Source organism: Rhopalosiphum padi, chromosome 1 (assembly GCF_020882245.1).
Source record: "Rhopalosiphum padi isolate XX-2018 chromosome 1, ASM2088224v1, whole genome shotgun sequence".
In the NCBI taxonomy this organism is placed as follows: Eukaryota; Metazoa; Arthropoda; class Insecta; order Hemiptera; family Aphididae; genus Rhopalosiphum; species Rhopalosiphum padi.
In genome coordinates, this window is record NC_083597.1 from 31,583,194 (window position 1) to 31,597,678 (window position 14,485).

Sequence of the window (14,485 nt, forward strand, 5' to 3'; positions counted from 1 at the left end):
TATGGAATAAATGTTTGAGAATACAGAAACATGCCACCAAGAAATATTCTATGTAATGAACTATATCTATATATTTAAAATTAATTAATTTTAATTTTAAAGAAAAATATTGTTTCACATCATAGATAATAAATAATAAATAAAAAATAAATATTTTACACATACAGAGTATACGGTATACATGAATTCTTTATTTGAAAACTATATTAATAGGAGGTTGTTTTTAGGTGATCTATTATCACGTACAAGACTTTTAAATTTATTAATAATAATATAACAAAATATAATAATTTGATTTAAAATCTATTAATTTATTTTGATTATAATAATATAAGTGAATATAATATACATAAAAAAAAATTGGTAAGCAATATAAAATATAAACACAGAATATATAATCAATATTTTATTCTTAAAATATTTTGATAGCATCTCAATTAGATCTCCTTATTTCTCAACATAACAATCGTAAATAATTCACTAAAACAACTTTGAAAATAAATAAAAACAATAAATATACATATCTAAAACAATACTATAATAATTAAAACATTTTGTGCTATTTCAAATAATAAGTAGCTCTGTGCAATTTCATTAATGATCGAGTATTCTCAGATTGCCAGACACTATCTTGTTCTCAAGTGTTGCATTTGAAGGGATGTCGATTCTATCTCCATGATTGGCAATGATAATAACAGTTCCCTAAATAGTTATATTATATTATATTTAATAATATATTTTCTTAAGTTTAATTCACAATTATAGAACCTCATTCTTACTTTTAAAGAAACATTTCGACCAAATGTTACATCACCAGAAACTGTTAAATGATCCAATTCTAATATATCAGGAATTGTTGCAAAACGAGATAAAAAGTCTTTTACTTTGGCAAAATCTTTATCACCAAGTTTAACTAACGGAGTTGTGGGAAACATTCTCAATGGACTCATTGACAACGACCCATTTTTCATGTGGTACAAATTGCTCATTACCAATAAAAGATCAGAAGTTTTCTTAACTGGTAAGAAACGGCTTCTAGGTACATTTATACCTAAAATTTTTTTTTTCAAACAGAATAATAATTATTTTAAGCAATTTAAAAGAATTAAAAATGTATTTATTTATTTTACATACCAAGACCACCATTAAAAGATTTCATAGCTGCACCAACTGCTGTTTCTAATTGAATGATATTTAAATTGTTGTCCAATGTTTTATTATTGACTATGATTTCCAAATTCATGGATCCTTCATTTAATACTTTATCAATAGCATTAAGTTTAATCCATAGGTTGTTGGTATTGAAAAACTTAAATTTTTTTACTGATTTGAATTCTTCAAGATTTTCTTTGGGAACTTGTGCTATTTCCAATAGTCTCAATTTATTCTCATACTGAATTAAAGTACCACCTTTCACATCGGCTTTAGTTTTATTAGTAACTTCCATTACAAATTCTGGGGAATCAGTTTCACGGCCCAATAACATGTTGAGGATATTTAGATCAACAGTTGCACCTAAGTTGTCAATGTTTGAGATGAAACAATAATCACGACCCTAAGGAATTAATACCATTTATTAATAAAATTCTAAAAATTAAAAAATAGAACTTTGTAGTATTAAGAAAAGTACATTTATTCAATTTATCTATTCACATTTGTTAAAGTAAGACCATCAACACAGCTATACTCTGTCCAGCGAAAAAATGCGCCATAGACCGACCAAAATCAGTTTTTCTGCACATTCCCCCGTGATATCTAACCATAAACGAATCAGTTTTGATAGCATGATGATAAGGGAGAGGATGTGCAGAATCGGCACGTTCTTTTGCTGGACAGACTATAGAATGTATTAAATAGAGATAACAAATTGTATTTTAAGTAAATGATATTCCTTTTAATAAAAATTAAAAAACTTACACTATCAATAAACTTTTGCAATAATCCTGAATTTTTAAAACTATCATAGAAATCTCCGTGACCTGGAGGATACCATCTAAAATATAAAATAAGTCATTTATAATAATGCAAAATTAATTTTGATATTATTTATCCAACTAACGCTTCAATGTTGCCTTCAATATCACAGTCTTGTGCAATTGGTAAAAGTGATTCTTTAGATACTCGCGGAAAACAGCTTTGGTTAAATGTATATATCTCTACTTGAAGTCCTTTATATTTACGAATGATTTGTTCAGTATCTTTATCCGTATTAAACGAGTTCATTAAAACCAATGGTACATTAACATTATATTTTTTATTTAAATGCTGCCAAAAATGATAAAAATTAATAATATTAAAATTAAAATATTCATTTTTTTTTATAATTACTTACCTCAATTTGTTGAACTGTTAAATCAAGGAAGGTAAGATCATTTCTGACTTGTATAACAGATTTTGGTCCACGACACCCCATAGATGTACCAAGACCTCCATTAAGCTTAACTACCACCAGTTTTTCAAGCTTTGAACGAATATCATCGGGACTTGGTTTTGATAAAGTTTCATAGTCCCGTATCTAAATTAAATAAATCGAGTACAATATATTTATAAAATTAGGTTATTTTTGACCTATAATTTAGGACTAGGTATATGTATTTCTTTGGGAAATGATAATATCTATATACTATATAGGTAATCATTTAATAAAAATGTACTGTTGTAAAAGATGATATTAAATGTATTCAACATTTGCAATATTTAGTACTAAAGTTTAGTAATATATTTGTTTATTTTTGATTTTTTTAAAGATATTATTAATCTTCATTTAGTTAAATAGATAAAATGAATATAGCCTATAGGTTAGGTTAGTTGAAAAGTTATATTCCATTTAAAAGATGCATAGATACCTGTAATAATTAATAGTTTTAAAAAAACGTTTTTTAATAACTTATTTGTATGTATTTCCAAATAATTATACAATGATTTAATGATCAATTTACATAACAACAGTAGATTATCAAATATTTCAAAATATATTTTGTCTTTTTAATATATAAGATGTTTTATGTCTATAGTCAAATAAAAAAAACACTTTATTGATTGTTAATTAAGTCAATTAAAAAAAATATATTAGATAAACAAACAAAAAATTATCAGTAGGTCAAAGATTAGGTTGTCAATAAAAATGGAAAATATTTAAATTTCATTTATATTATACACTTACAGCATCAGCAGGCAATTTTTCAATCTTCTCCCAATCAACTGATGGTCCAGATTCTTCTAGAAAACGTTGAAATAAACGCGAAAATGCTGTAAATTGAGATTTTGCCAAATCTTTTTTATCATCTGGTGTAGTTTCAAGCAAGGAGGACATTTCTTTTTCTAGTTGTACCAATGAATCACGTTGGGTAACTTCTTTAAACTCTTTTAAGTCTGTACTTGAAGGTACACGAGAATGTCCTTTTGGCTGTAAAAAATTAAAAATTAATATTAAATACATATTCTAGATTATATAAGATTTTTAAATATAATATAAATAATGATGCGTTATTATAAACTATATAAATATTGGGCACGCATTATTCTAATAACAATAAATATTGTGTTTAAAATAAGAAAGATATTTTTGTGTTTTATTTTTAGATATTTTTTTAAAGCGAAACAATAAAAATAATTCATTATTTTCAAAAAAAAATAAAATATGTGCATAAGCTATTTTTTTATTTTTTATTTTATTTAAAGTAGTATATAAATTTTGATAATTTCTAATATTGCCTATTTAATAGATGATAATAAATTAATATTTGGATTCCTAATAAATCAACATATATTATTCTAGTTTAGAATTTTTAGAATTTAGATTTTTCTGGGTTTAGAATCTAAACCCAAAAAAATCTTAGTTCAAATATCCAATATCAATTTAACAAAATAATGTCTATATTAAAGTTGAAAACAAAATACAATATTATTACAATTGATATTGTATTGAATAAATTATTCAATATAATCTTATTTTTAAAATTATTAAAATTATTTAGTTACCTAGAATATTATAATTCTATAATTACATTTTTTTGATTTGAATTACCCGAAATATAAACTACTATTATTAGGTATGTAAATACAATATTGAATATAATGTTAATTTATAAGATCAGCTAGATAGTATATTCATATAATTGCTCATGCATTCATAAATGTTATAAATTAAAATAATAATCCATGAAAGGAATATCTTTAAATTCCATCAATACATAATATTAAGTAAAATAGATCAGTATAATTATAATTAAAATATAAAGTCAAATAATTTCAGTAACTTAAAATGTGTTACAATATTTACTAAAAATGTCATCATATTTCTTCAAATTTTGTAATTTCTATTTAACATTTTAATTAATATAAAAAAAATAATAACAAGTGTATAAAAAAAATTATAAAAACATGCAAATTAATATAATAAAAATTACCTTAACAACATTTGTGGAAATATTTATTCCCGAGTATCCAACATTTGTTTCCTCGACCATTTTTCTAACAGAATTTTATAATATTTATTTTACTTTACTCGATTACCTACAACGTTAAACGAACATCCGTCACTAAGAACACAACATAAACTGGCCTTCCCTCACTCATAAAACCAGTTTTTATACAGCTAACTCATATAATATTCCTACAGCCTTTATCTAATCTGCAAAACGCAATTGTACCGTGTCGATCGAAAGCTCTCAATAATATATTCGTACTACATCGTTAAACGTTTTTTTTTCTTTCCTTCTATGATTTTTAAATTGTAATACTGACAGCTATATACAGAGCTATATAAGTCTATTCATTTCATTGCTATCAATATTTCAATTACCAATGTTATATTGTTATCTAATATTTATCTATCCATAGTTCCACTACTAATCGACCGCGACGTCATGAATAATAATGAAAAAATGACGTCTTTGAATAAATAGTATTTTGTAACATGAAAATAAATTTTAATTATGATGATTAAAAATAACCATATCTATATTCTAGAAACATTGATAGTTAGGTATAGTATTTATAAAAATAATAAACCGTTTTATCTTTATCTATCTGTTTCTTATATTTCATGAGAATTCTTACCTTTTCATCATAAGAATTTAATAAGTCAAAACTTTGACAACCCAAAACAAATCGTTTATGATACTCAGTCATTATTTAGTACAATTACAATTTTTAACAGAAAATAAAAAATAGATTTAAATACAAATTGTATGAATGACAATTAAAATATGTACAAAAATAAAAATAACAAAAACATTATTTTGTTGAATTATTGTGTTGCTATGATGCATTGATGCGTACAATAAAAATAAAAATAAAATTTGTATTATTGAACGTAAATAAACAGAAAAACGGTGTTTATATAAGTTATTAATGTGAATACGGATGCGAAAAATTCAATTAAAGAATAAATTATAATTATATAACAGAACTAAACATAGGCGTGCTAAACCTGAATTTTAGGTGGCTACTACATTAATTTTGGGCTCTTCCTAACAAGACAAATGACGCATTAATATATTATTATGTATGAATAATTAGTATCATTTTATACGATGAATAATATTAATAAAGGTACAACAAAAACATAATTTGAATTAAAAAAGAGGTATGTAGATAACAAACGCTCTGCTGTGCTCTTATATTATAGGTGTACATCGCATTGAGAAATAAGTGACTATATAATATTGTATGTACTAAATTTAGTAATCTACAAAAGTCTCAAGAAAAAAAGTTCAGAGCAAAAAAATATGTGATGCACAGCTAACATTCCAATTAGTATTAGGATACATTTTAGTTAAATAATTTTGTAGGTAACTATCGGCAATATCACAAAACTCGTTACATGTCATGACTATTATTTTGAACTTGAATACTGCTCGATTTTTCTAATCAAATATTATTGCTTTTATTTTAATTATATGGTATGTCAAATTGTCAAGTTTTACTCAAACAGTACCAGGCGCGTAAATAAAGGGGGGATAAGGGGCTAAATCTTCTCAGAGCTTAACTAATATTTGTCAATATTTATAATTTAATAATACTCCAACTATATTGTAAGTAATTGTGTTCTTAATCAAGTTTAAGGTTTTTTTTTTTGACGTGATAAATTTTACAGTTTTTTACTAAAAATACTTAACACCCCTCCAAGGAAACTTCCTTATAATGTTACTGTACAGCATATTATGTCCTATAAAGTTAATTAAGTTCAAGATTTTTAGTTTTCAGTACATACGCGTAACTAAACAGTTGTCTTTTTTGTCAGTATGACGGTATAGTTCAAAATGTTGTTAATTGATAAGATACTCTATAATTTACTACGCTGTAACTTGTTTAATGACAAAAAAAAAATGATAAAAATCTCAAAAGTGAATAAAAGGCACCAAAATAGTTGTGAATGGTTATTCATATGTATTATGTATACTACATTTGTTAAAAAAAAAATTAAACGGTAGAAATATACTTAATATGTAATTAATCGACAACGGTTTTTATTGGCAAAGAATAAATCAACAACTTGCGAAAGAATTATAATGTACACTAAATGACGGCTTTTAAAATCTTAATAGAGGCCAAAACGTGATATTGTGATGGTAATTTTAAAATTAGTACTACATATTATTTTACAAATTAATAAAAGTTCAAAAAATGATTCATTTATAACTGCAGTGTAAGACTGCATTTTAAACTACATGTTTTCTTTGACGTAAGAGAATATCTATTCATGGAGACATTTTCAACCTTATTTTAACTAAATGTGTACAGCACGAATTATTTTCCAATAATCACCCACTTAAATGTTAATTTTGAAAAAACTCTTATTTGTCGCTCAAAACAACTTTTGATTCAAATTTGACTATTAGACGATTTTTATTAAAATAATGACAAATTCAGTGGCGTACACGCGGAGGGAGAATGTTCACCCCTCCGGTATTTTTTTTACTTTAAGTAATTACTAAAAATATCTAAAAATAAATAAAATTTAAAAAGTTTTATAATTTTTTTCGTAATACATATTTTATAAAAAAAAGACAAAATTAAAAATAAACGAATTGCAATGTTACCGTCACCATTGACTTTTGGTTAAAAATATACAGTGCGAAGACGGCTGATAACTGATAAATGATTAATGTAATTATTTGAAATTTTATGATCCAGTGATCTTCCCAGTTCCCAAGTATTCCTATAACTAAAAATTCTATGTACACTGCCAATATTATCAACAGCTACTCCGGATAGAATGTTTTCAAATTTAAAAAGAGTAAAATCTTATTTGAGAAATACTATGAAAGAGGTATAAATAGTTTTTTGTCATTATACATTTCTAATTTGTTTTTATTTAGGTGCCTATTACATTTTATACTACAAAATTATTATTTATACAGGACAAATTAAATGGATCATGTTATGGATCATAGATCGGTTACAATGGCCATGTTTTCGGTATACTGTTGCAGTTTTGCTATGAATTTAACTCCTAAATGAGTTGGGATATAAACCCAGAAAATTAGATATTGTCCTAGGATAAAAATAAATCTTTGTTAAGCAACATAATTTTTTAATGTATTCCTCCCCCCAATTTAAAATAGCTGTGTACGCCGCCATTGGACAAATTTATCCATTTTTGTAAAATGTTAGACGGGCCTTACATTTCTTTTACGCGTGGACATGATTTCGAAGGAATAATAATTGTTCCTCCTAAAAGAAAAGATTGTTTAGACTATTTTGACTCAGTATGTGTAAATAGAACCTTTGTAAATGTAAAGGCTAGTACCAAATTTAAGTTTAAAAAAACAAGTTCACTTTATGATTCAAATTCAATGGAATGTTCATAAAACAACGATTAATGGTGTAATGGTGACCACTGTATAAATAATACATATAAATCTTTAAATAATAGATTTATTTATTTAGTTGGCCACAGTTAGCCGACCATTTGAACACTTATTCAGAAAATGAGGTGAGCAGTGTAACAGGTAATGGAAAATTAGCTGTCAACAACATAGGTGAACCAGTAAAAAAAATTCAACACAAAACCGACTGGTTACGTTATGTCAAAAAATACGAATACCATTCAATTACAATTGAAGAATTTTTAGAAAAAATTAATCATAACATTACAACAAGTTCTAAATAAAAAAAGTAATTAATTTTTTTTTTAATAAATGATCAAATGTTTTATGATGACACTAAATATTTTTACCTATTTAATTATATTTACAATTCTACGCTATAAAAATTAAACGTTTTATACATTTTTTACTACATTATTATTTGCTAATTTTTGTGAAATTTAAACTTCAAAGCTTAAAAATAAGTCATGTATATGTATAGTTAAGATTTATAAATAACTAAAATAACAATTTAAGTGGAATGAGGAATCTTGTATCAGATTTTCAAGCTTTTTGACTAAGTACAAAATTTTGTAGAAAAATATATTTTTATTATATAAATAGCTTAAAAAGAATCAAAATATTTTAAAAACCTTATTCTATATTCTATAGAAAATATTAATACAAACATTTGATAAAAGTTCAAGTATCAATTATAATTATAATTTAATCATTTTAATTATAATTTTAAAGTTACACTAAAAATATCGATTTTGTTAAATACTGGTTTTACGTAAACATTCCTATTATTATTTTTTTTTGATCGATTTTTTCTAGTTATTTTAACTGCCAAGTGCTCAAGTCCCCAAGTATTAAGTAGATCCAGATTGCGGCCAATAGCTAGTAACAGCACTTATAACCCTACCTACTATCCTGACTCATTGACTAGCTTAAAACTAAGCTAGTTCTGTTTACACTAAATTGTAGAAATGCACGCTGAGCACAACTATACCAGCTTGAATTAAAACTGGTGTAAACCGGAACTTAATTATAGGCAATATTAAATAAATTAAATTGTATCGCTACTGAATGTCTTATTTAATTAAATTATATATTTCAACTGTAAAAAACGTGTAGTACACTGAAGTTTAAATTTGTATTATGAAATACATTTAGTATTGTAGTATTCATTACTTATTATTATAAATACGTAAGTTCGTAAGTATATTAAACGATTTCGATTTGTACGTCTATAATATAAAGTAGGAAGATATTACGAAATTCAATAGGTTCATACAAAAATATACATGATAGTCTAATTTATTTTTTATTATAATAAATTAATTATACCTAGACTAAATACCTAATTACTAATAAGTATTTTCTATATTGCGCAGTATTAAATTTAAGAAATTTTCACGTAAAAATAAATAATTTAAAATAACAAAAACAAAAGAAGATTTATTTGATTTGATTGGCTGATACAATTAATACTTAATAAACACTTTGTACTAATAATTATAGTTTATGTGAAATAATTATAAAAACGAATTAAATTAGGTACTTTTTAATCAGTGACGGTTGTTCTAACATACTTTTTGTCATATATGTTTTAAGATCAATAAAAAATTATTTTATACTAGCATTATTCATTCTTATATTTTATAATACAAATATTTTTTTTAATTTGAGATAAATCGTGACTAAGAATACATTAGACTGTTAAAATCATAACTCTGAAAACTTATTTTATTAATATACAAAAATATAATTGGAAAATTTACATTAAAGTAATTTAAGTAACTAATTAAATTATAAAAATCTTTTATGATGTTAAGAATTTAATTTATAATTGTATATTTTATAAAATATAAGGCATAACATAATAACATTTAATGAATAAAATCTAAAGAGAAGAGATACCTTTAATTTTTTTATAAGAATTATATAGAAATATATTATAAATATTATTATAGAAATACAGACTACCAACAACAAATTTAATATATTGGAATAACTTTGAAACCTTGGGCAAATAGCGGAAATTAGGATCCCAAATATTGTAATAGCCCCTTCATAAGAAATGGCGTGTTTCAACTACCTACTATTGTTGGTTGTTAAATTGATATATTTAAACATTCAAGGTTAAGTTACCTGTTTTTATTTTTCAATGACTAAGTATTCATATATTCTACAGTATTCATATTTTGATAGTTTTAAAACTTGGTCACAAAAAATATTCAAAATTAAAGTAGAATAGTAGATCATACATTTTCAAAACAAACAGCTTTATATAATGACATCGTAATTTTTAAAAGTTATTTTATTATTATCTTATTATAAAATTCGAAAATTTTGAATTTATTCTTTAAGAGGATGTCAGCATAGTATTTGTTATCTCTCTTTAACCCACGCGCAACAAAGCAAATGTTACGTTCTCAATAATGACTATAACCATATTAATTTCTCAAATTATAGTGAAATGACCTCTTATAAAATTTAAAGTTAAGAGCATTATCTAGGGCATCTTATTAGCGTTTTATTACATTTTAATTTTAAAGCGAGTTATGAGTTTCTTAAGACGTATAAATAATTTACAAATTTAAAATACTCATAACTCACTTTAAAATAAAAACGCTTATGAGATTCTCTAGATATTGTTCTTAACTTTAAATTTTATAAAAGGTTATTTGATTATTTCACTATAATTTAAGAAATTAATATGATTATAGTCATTATTGAGAACGTAAAATTTGCTGATGTTGAGCGTGGGTTAAAGAGAGATAACAAATACTATGCTGACATCCTTTTAATACGAAAAAAATAACCTAACCTATATATTAGGTTTTAAACATTTTTTTTTGTATTTTTGTTAGTCTTACTCCCTGCATTTATGTAGAATAAGCATAAATAAATAACTAAATAAGCTACAAAAAGTTTTTACATACCTACAAAAAAGTGATTTACATATTATAGGAAAATTGAATTTTTTTTAAATAGTATACTATTATTTTTTAAATGACAACGCCAGATTGCATAAACCACATTTTTTAAGTCATTTTGTTTTATTAAAATTAGATGTCATTGATTGAAATATTCTTAGTAATATTCTACTTCGGAATATGAAATTAAAAATAAATGGTATCATTCAAAAAAGTAAAAACTTAAAATATAATAACAGTAAAAAATATTTTCTGTAAGTTTAAATTTCAAAATAATGATTGTACTGATTGTAGTCACTTAAATGAATCACTGGACACTGGTAGATATTAGTCTTGACTAATATTTTAACCACTACACCATCATGTTAAGTTCAATCATTGGACGGCCTCCCTCCTCATATCATTCATGTAAATACTTGTAAACAAGTCTTGTATATATTATTATGTTATCATATTTGCTTACTGCACTTCACCAGCAAAGATTATACATTTTCCAAAATTAACTTCAGTAGCGTCACGGTAATCCAAAGGAAATTGAGGAAATGTTTACCCATCACTTTGCTAACGTGGGGCCATTTTCATGTACTTTTATCGACATGAATGAAATCGCTATAAACTAAAGACCAGTGATCACTATAAAATATGACAATGACACGCGACTATAACAAACGTTATCGACGTATGGAATCTTAAGGACACACACGTGTGATGTGCAAGTCGTAATAATCTTTATGATTTTATTTGATAGGTCTACATAAGTATAACAATAGAACGATGGCGATGTACACTCGAAGCCGTTCGGATTACCACGTTACTACTTCAATATTTTAGTAAAAATGTAGTTTTTACTTGTGAACTGAAAATAAATTTAAAATTTAAATAAAATTTAGCTAAACATTATTTCGTTGAATATTATAATTGGTAATTTTTATTAATCAATTAAGTTTAAAATTATAAAATACTTATACTACTTAATTTTTTTCATCTAGTACAGCGGTTCTCAAACTGTGGTACGCGTACCACTAGTGGTACTCGAAAGACTTCATGGTGGTACGCGGAGGGCCGTTTTTGGATAATAAACCCATTCAATTATTTCTTCCAATTCATATCTTATTTTAAAAAACTAATAAATAAAAAATAATTATACTGCAGTTGTAGTATTTTACTGATTTATTATTTAAAATAAATGTATTTAACTATACAATTTGGAATTTGGATCGTTCTATTTTTAATCATTAGTGGTACGCGACTGATTGATAATATAGTTAAGTGGTACGTAAAAAAAAAAGTTTGAGAACCGCTGATCTAGTAGCTTATCTACTAATTGTTATTTTTTCATATCAGAAGGAATGTATTCGCAAAGTGAAAGAAGTGAATTCTAAATTATTTATTAGTGTGTAATTAAATTTTATATTATTTTGTAAATGTTTAGATATTTATGAAATTAAATTATAAGAAAAAAAATCACAGTCAATTTTAGGCTTTCAGGAATATTTTATTAAAGAAAAACAACTTAATAAAGTTTTGTTATTTTTATACTATAATAATTGAGATTGATATTAAACTTTTTAATTAATAATAATATCAAAAACAACACAATATTCTACATTATTGATTAATATACATAGATTAAACTTGTTGAGGAGTCACATGAGATACACATGCAATAATAAAAAAAACGTAATCATATAATTGTTTTATTTAAAAGATTAAACAATGTAAATTCTTTTCCAGATATAATAGCACCTTTTTATTAATTATTAAATATCATAACGGTTAAAAAAAGATGTATTTGTGTAATTTGGATTAGGTAATAGCCAAAAGGTAACTAATAACGTTTAGGATTGATTTTAAGTTAAATACTTAAACGAAATATTCATAATTAATGACAATAGACAAAACTACAAAAGTACTATACTCAGATAAAGATATTGTCCATACAGACTAACAGACTACAGCTTATCATAACATATTAAGCATACAATATGTATTTCCTATAAACTTTACTCCATTAATTTTTAGAAGCGACCAATTTTGTCGGTGGCATGCAGAATACACACATAACTGTTTTCCCTACTTGATCAACCACCATTAATATAAACACAGAACTGTACTACGCCCATTTGAAATAATTGACCATATATGTCGTCTGTATAATACACAATCTGAACTTAATTAATACAATAAGACTATAAGAGTAAGAAAAATAATGAAGATACTCAGTAGTGACATAAATGTAAATGTTTACATTTTAATTTTTTAATTATATTTTTAATTGGGTTATTTCAATAGGTGTTTACGCTAATTCTGATTAATGTATCTAAGAGGGCTATCGGGGATAACAAGTTGCTAAGTTTTGAATAAGAGGATAAGAGTGCTAGTTAAGACATATATGAAACCTCTTACAATACATTTTTGTTTCTTTTTGTACAGTTTTTACTGTTTTAGATGCTAGTCCATGACCTGTGTATAGGGTACTATGATTGAATATGTATGATGAGGCGATGATAATTTTCCTAGAAGTTGAATTTTATTTAAGTTAGACATATTTTTATGATCCCATAACTGGTTCGTTCAGATTAATTCAAGGAAAAATGTATAGATGAGCAGTTTGATATAAAGTTTTGAATATTTTGTATATTAAATTTAAAGTAGAACTGTAACTTTTTCCATCTTTGTATTATTGTATTATACTATCATCTATCCTGACAAACTATCATTAAAACATTTGTAGTACCTAGGTAATAATAAAAAATGTTTTTGCTTATACAGTTATAACGAAGAAGTAATTAACACATATAATAATAGACAAATAAATATATTGATTTAAAATTAATATTAAATCAAAATACAGCCAGTAATAAAAGATAATATATAATTAGTTTATTAAAGTTTGTGCTAGTATAAATTATGTTAGAGAAGAAAAATATTGATTATTTTATAAATTTTATTTTGTGATAATTAACCATAATTTATTGGCAATACCTACTTTAAAACATAGAAAAATATAAATATTAAACTTTGTACTTAAATCAGATCTTTATACAATGACAATGCTATCATTCATAGTCAACAAAAATAAGATTAAAAAACATAGGTAATCAAGTTAATTAAAGAGTCCAATGTTTTTTACGTAGGATTAATGGATTTATTTGTTTAGAGTTCTTAAATAACACTTATCTTATTATTTATAAAAATACATATAATTAAAATGTTGGTACTTTAGTTACAAAGTACTAACACAATAGAAATATACATATTTTAATAGAACAGGTATAAATACTTGTTCCATTATTAAAATATGTTCTATTACAATTGTGTTGATTTTTTGTATCTAATATATTTAATACGAGTTTTGTCAAACAATTTATAAAATAAGAATACAATGTACCTGATGATCATCTGTGTTCACAGATAATAAATTAGTTGACATTTTAGAATTCTGTGATATGGACATGCCGATTTAATTAAACGATACTTAATGCGTAAATACTATATATATATAAACTAAATAATTAATGAATTTGAGATTGAAACGTGAAAAAAGTTTTAGAAGAAAATATTGGTTTAAGTCACTGGAACAATGGACTGTGGACACTGGACCAGTATTCACTATCACAGACGACACAAATCATTAGTGCTACAGATTACATAAGTCAGTTGTCAGGGTTTTATCGCTGTTATCGGTTATTATTTCTTATCTCTTATTATTATCTTTATTATCTCAAC

General features: G+C 24.6%; 1 protein-coding gene across 2 annotated transcripts; it reads right to left on the bottom strand.

Moving 5' to 3' along the window:
- Window positions 1-171: 171 nt before the first annotated feature.
- LOC132931655 (UTP--glucose-1-phosphate uridylyltransferase) lies at window positions 172-14,363 on the bottom strand. 2 transcript variants are annotated; one of them, XM_060997557.1, is made up of 8 exons: window positions 14,148-14,363; window positions 3,164-3,406; window positions 2,333-2,515; window positions 2,060-2,265; window positions 1,918-1,993; window positions 1,135-1,555; window positions 780-1,051; window positions 172-702 (listed from the first exon to the last, which is right to left on the bottom strand). In XM_060997557.1, the coding sequence occupies exons 1-8, from the start codon at window positions 14,211-14,213 to the stop codon at window positions 595-597; spliced, it is 1,575 nt and encodes a 524-aa protein (XP_060853540.1). In that variant the 5' UTR covers window positions 14,214-14,363; the 3' UTR covers window positions 172-594. The 2 variants fall into 2 exon arrangements, with proteins under 2 accessions (XP_060853540.1, XP_060853541.1); XM_060997558.1 differs by lacking the exon at window positions 14,148-14,363 and adding an exon at window positions 4,410-4,731.
- Window positions 14,364-14,485: the final 122 nt, after the last annotated feature.

Excerpts from the sequence above, each read along its gene's own strand:
- LOC132931655 (XM_060997557.1), bottom strand. The coding sequence starts at position 14,213 with ATGTCCATATCACAGAATTCTAAAATGTCAACTAATTTATTATCTGTG. Across the intron at positions 2,266-2,332 it reads TAACAGTTCAACAAATTGAG|CATTTAAATAAAAAATATAA; the intron begins GTAAGTAATTAT and ends CATTTTTGGCAG. Across the intron at positions 703-779 it reads GTCGAAATGTTTCTTTAAAA|GGAACTGTTATTATCATTGC; the intron begins GTAAGAATGAGG and ends ATAACTATTTAG.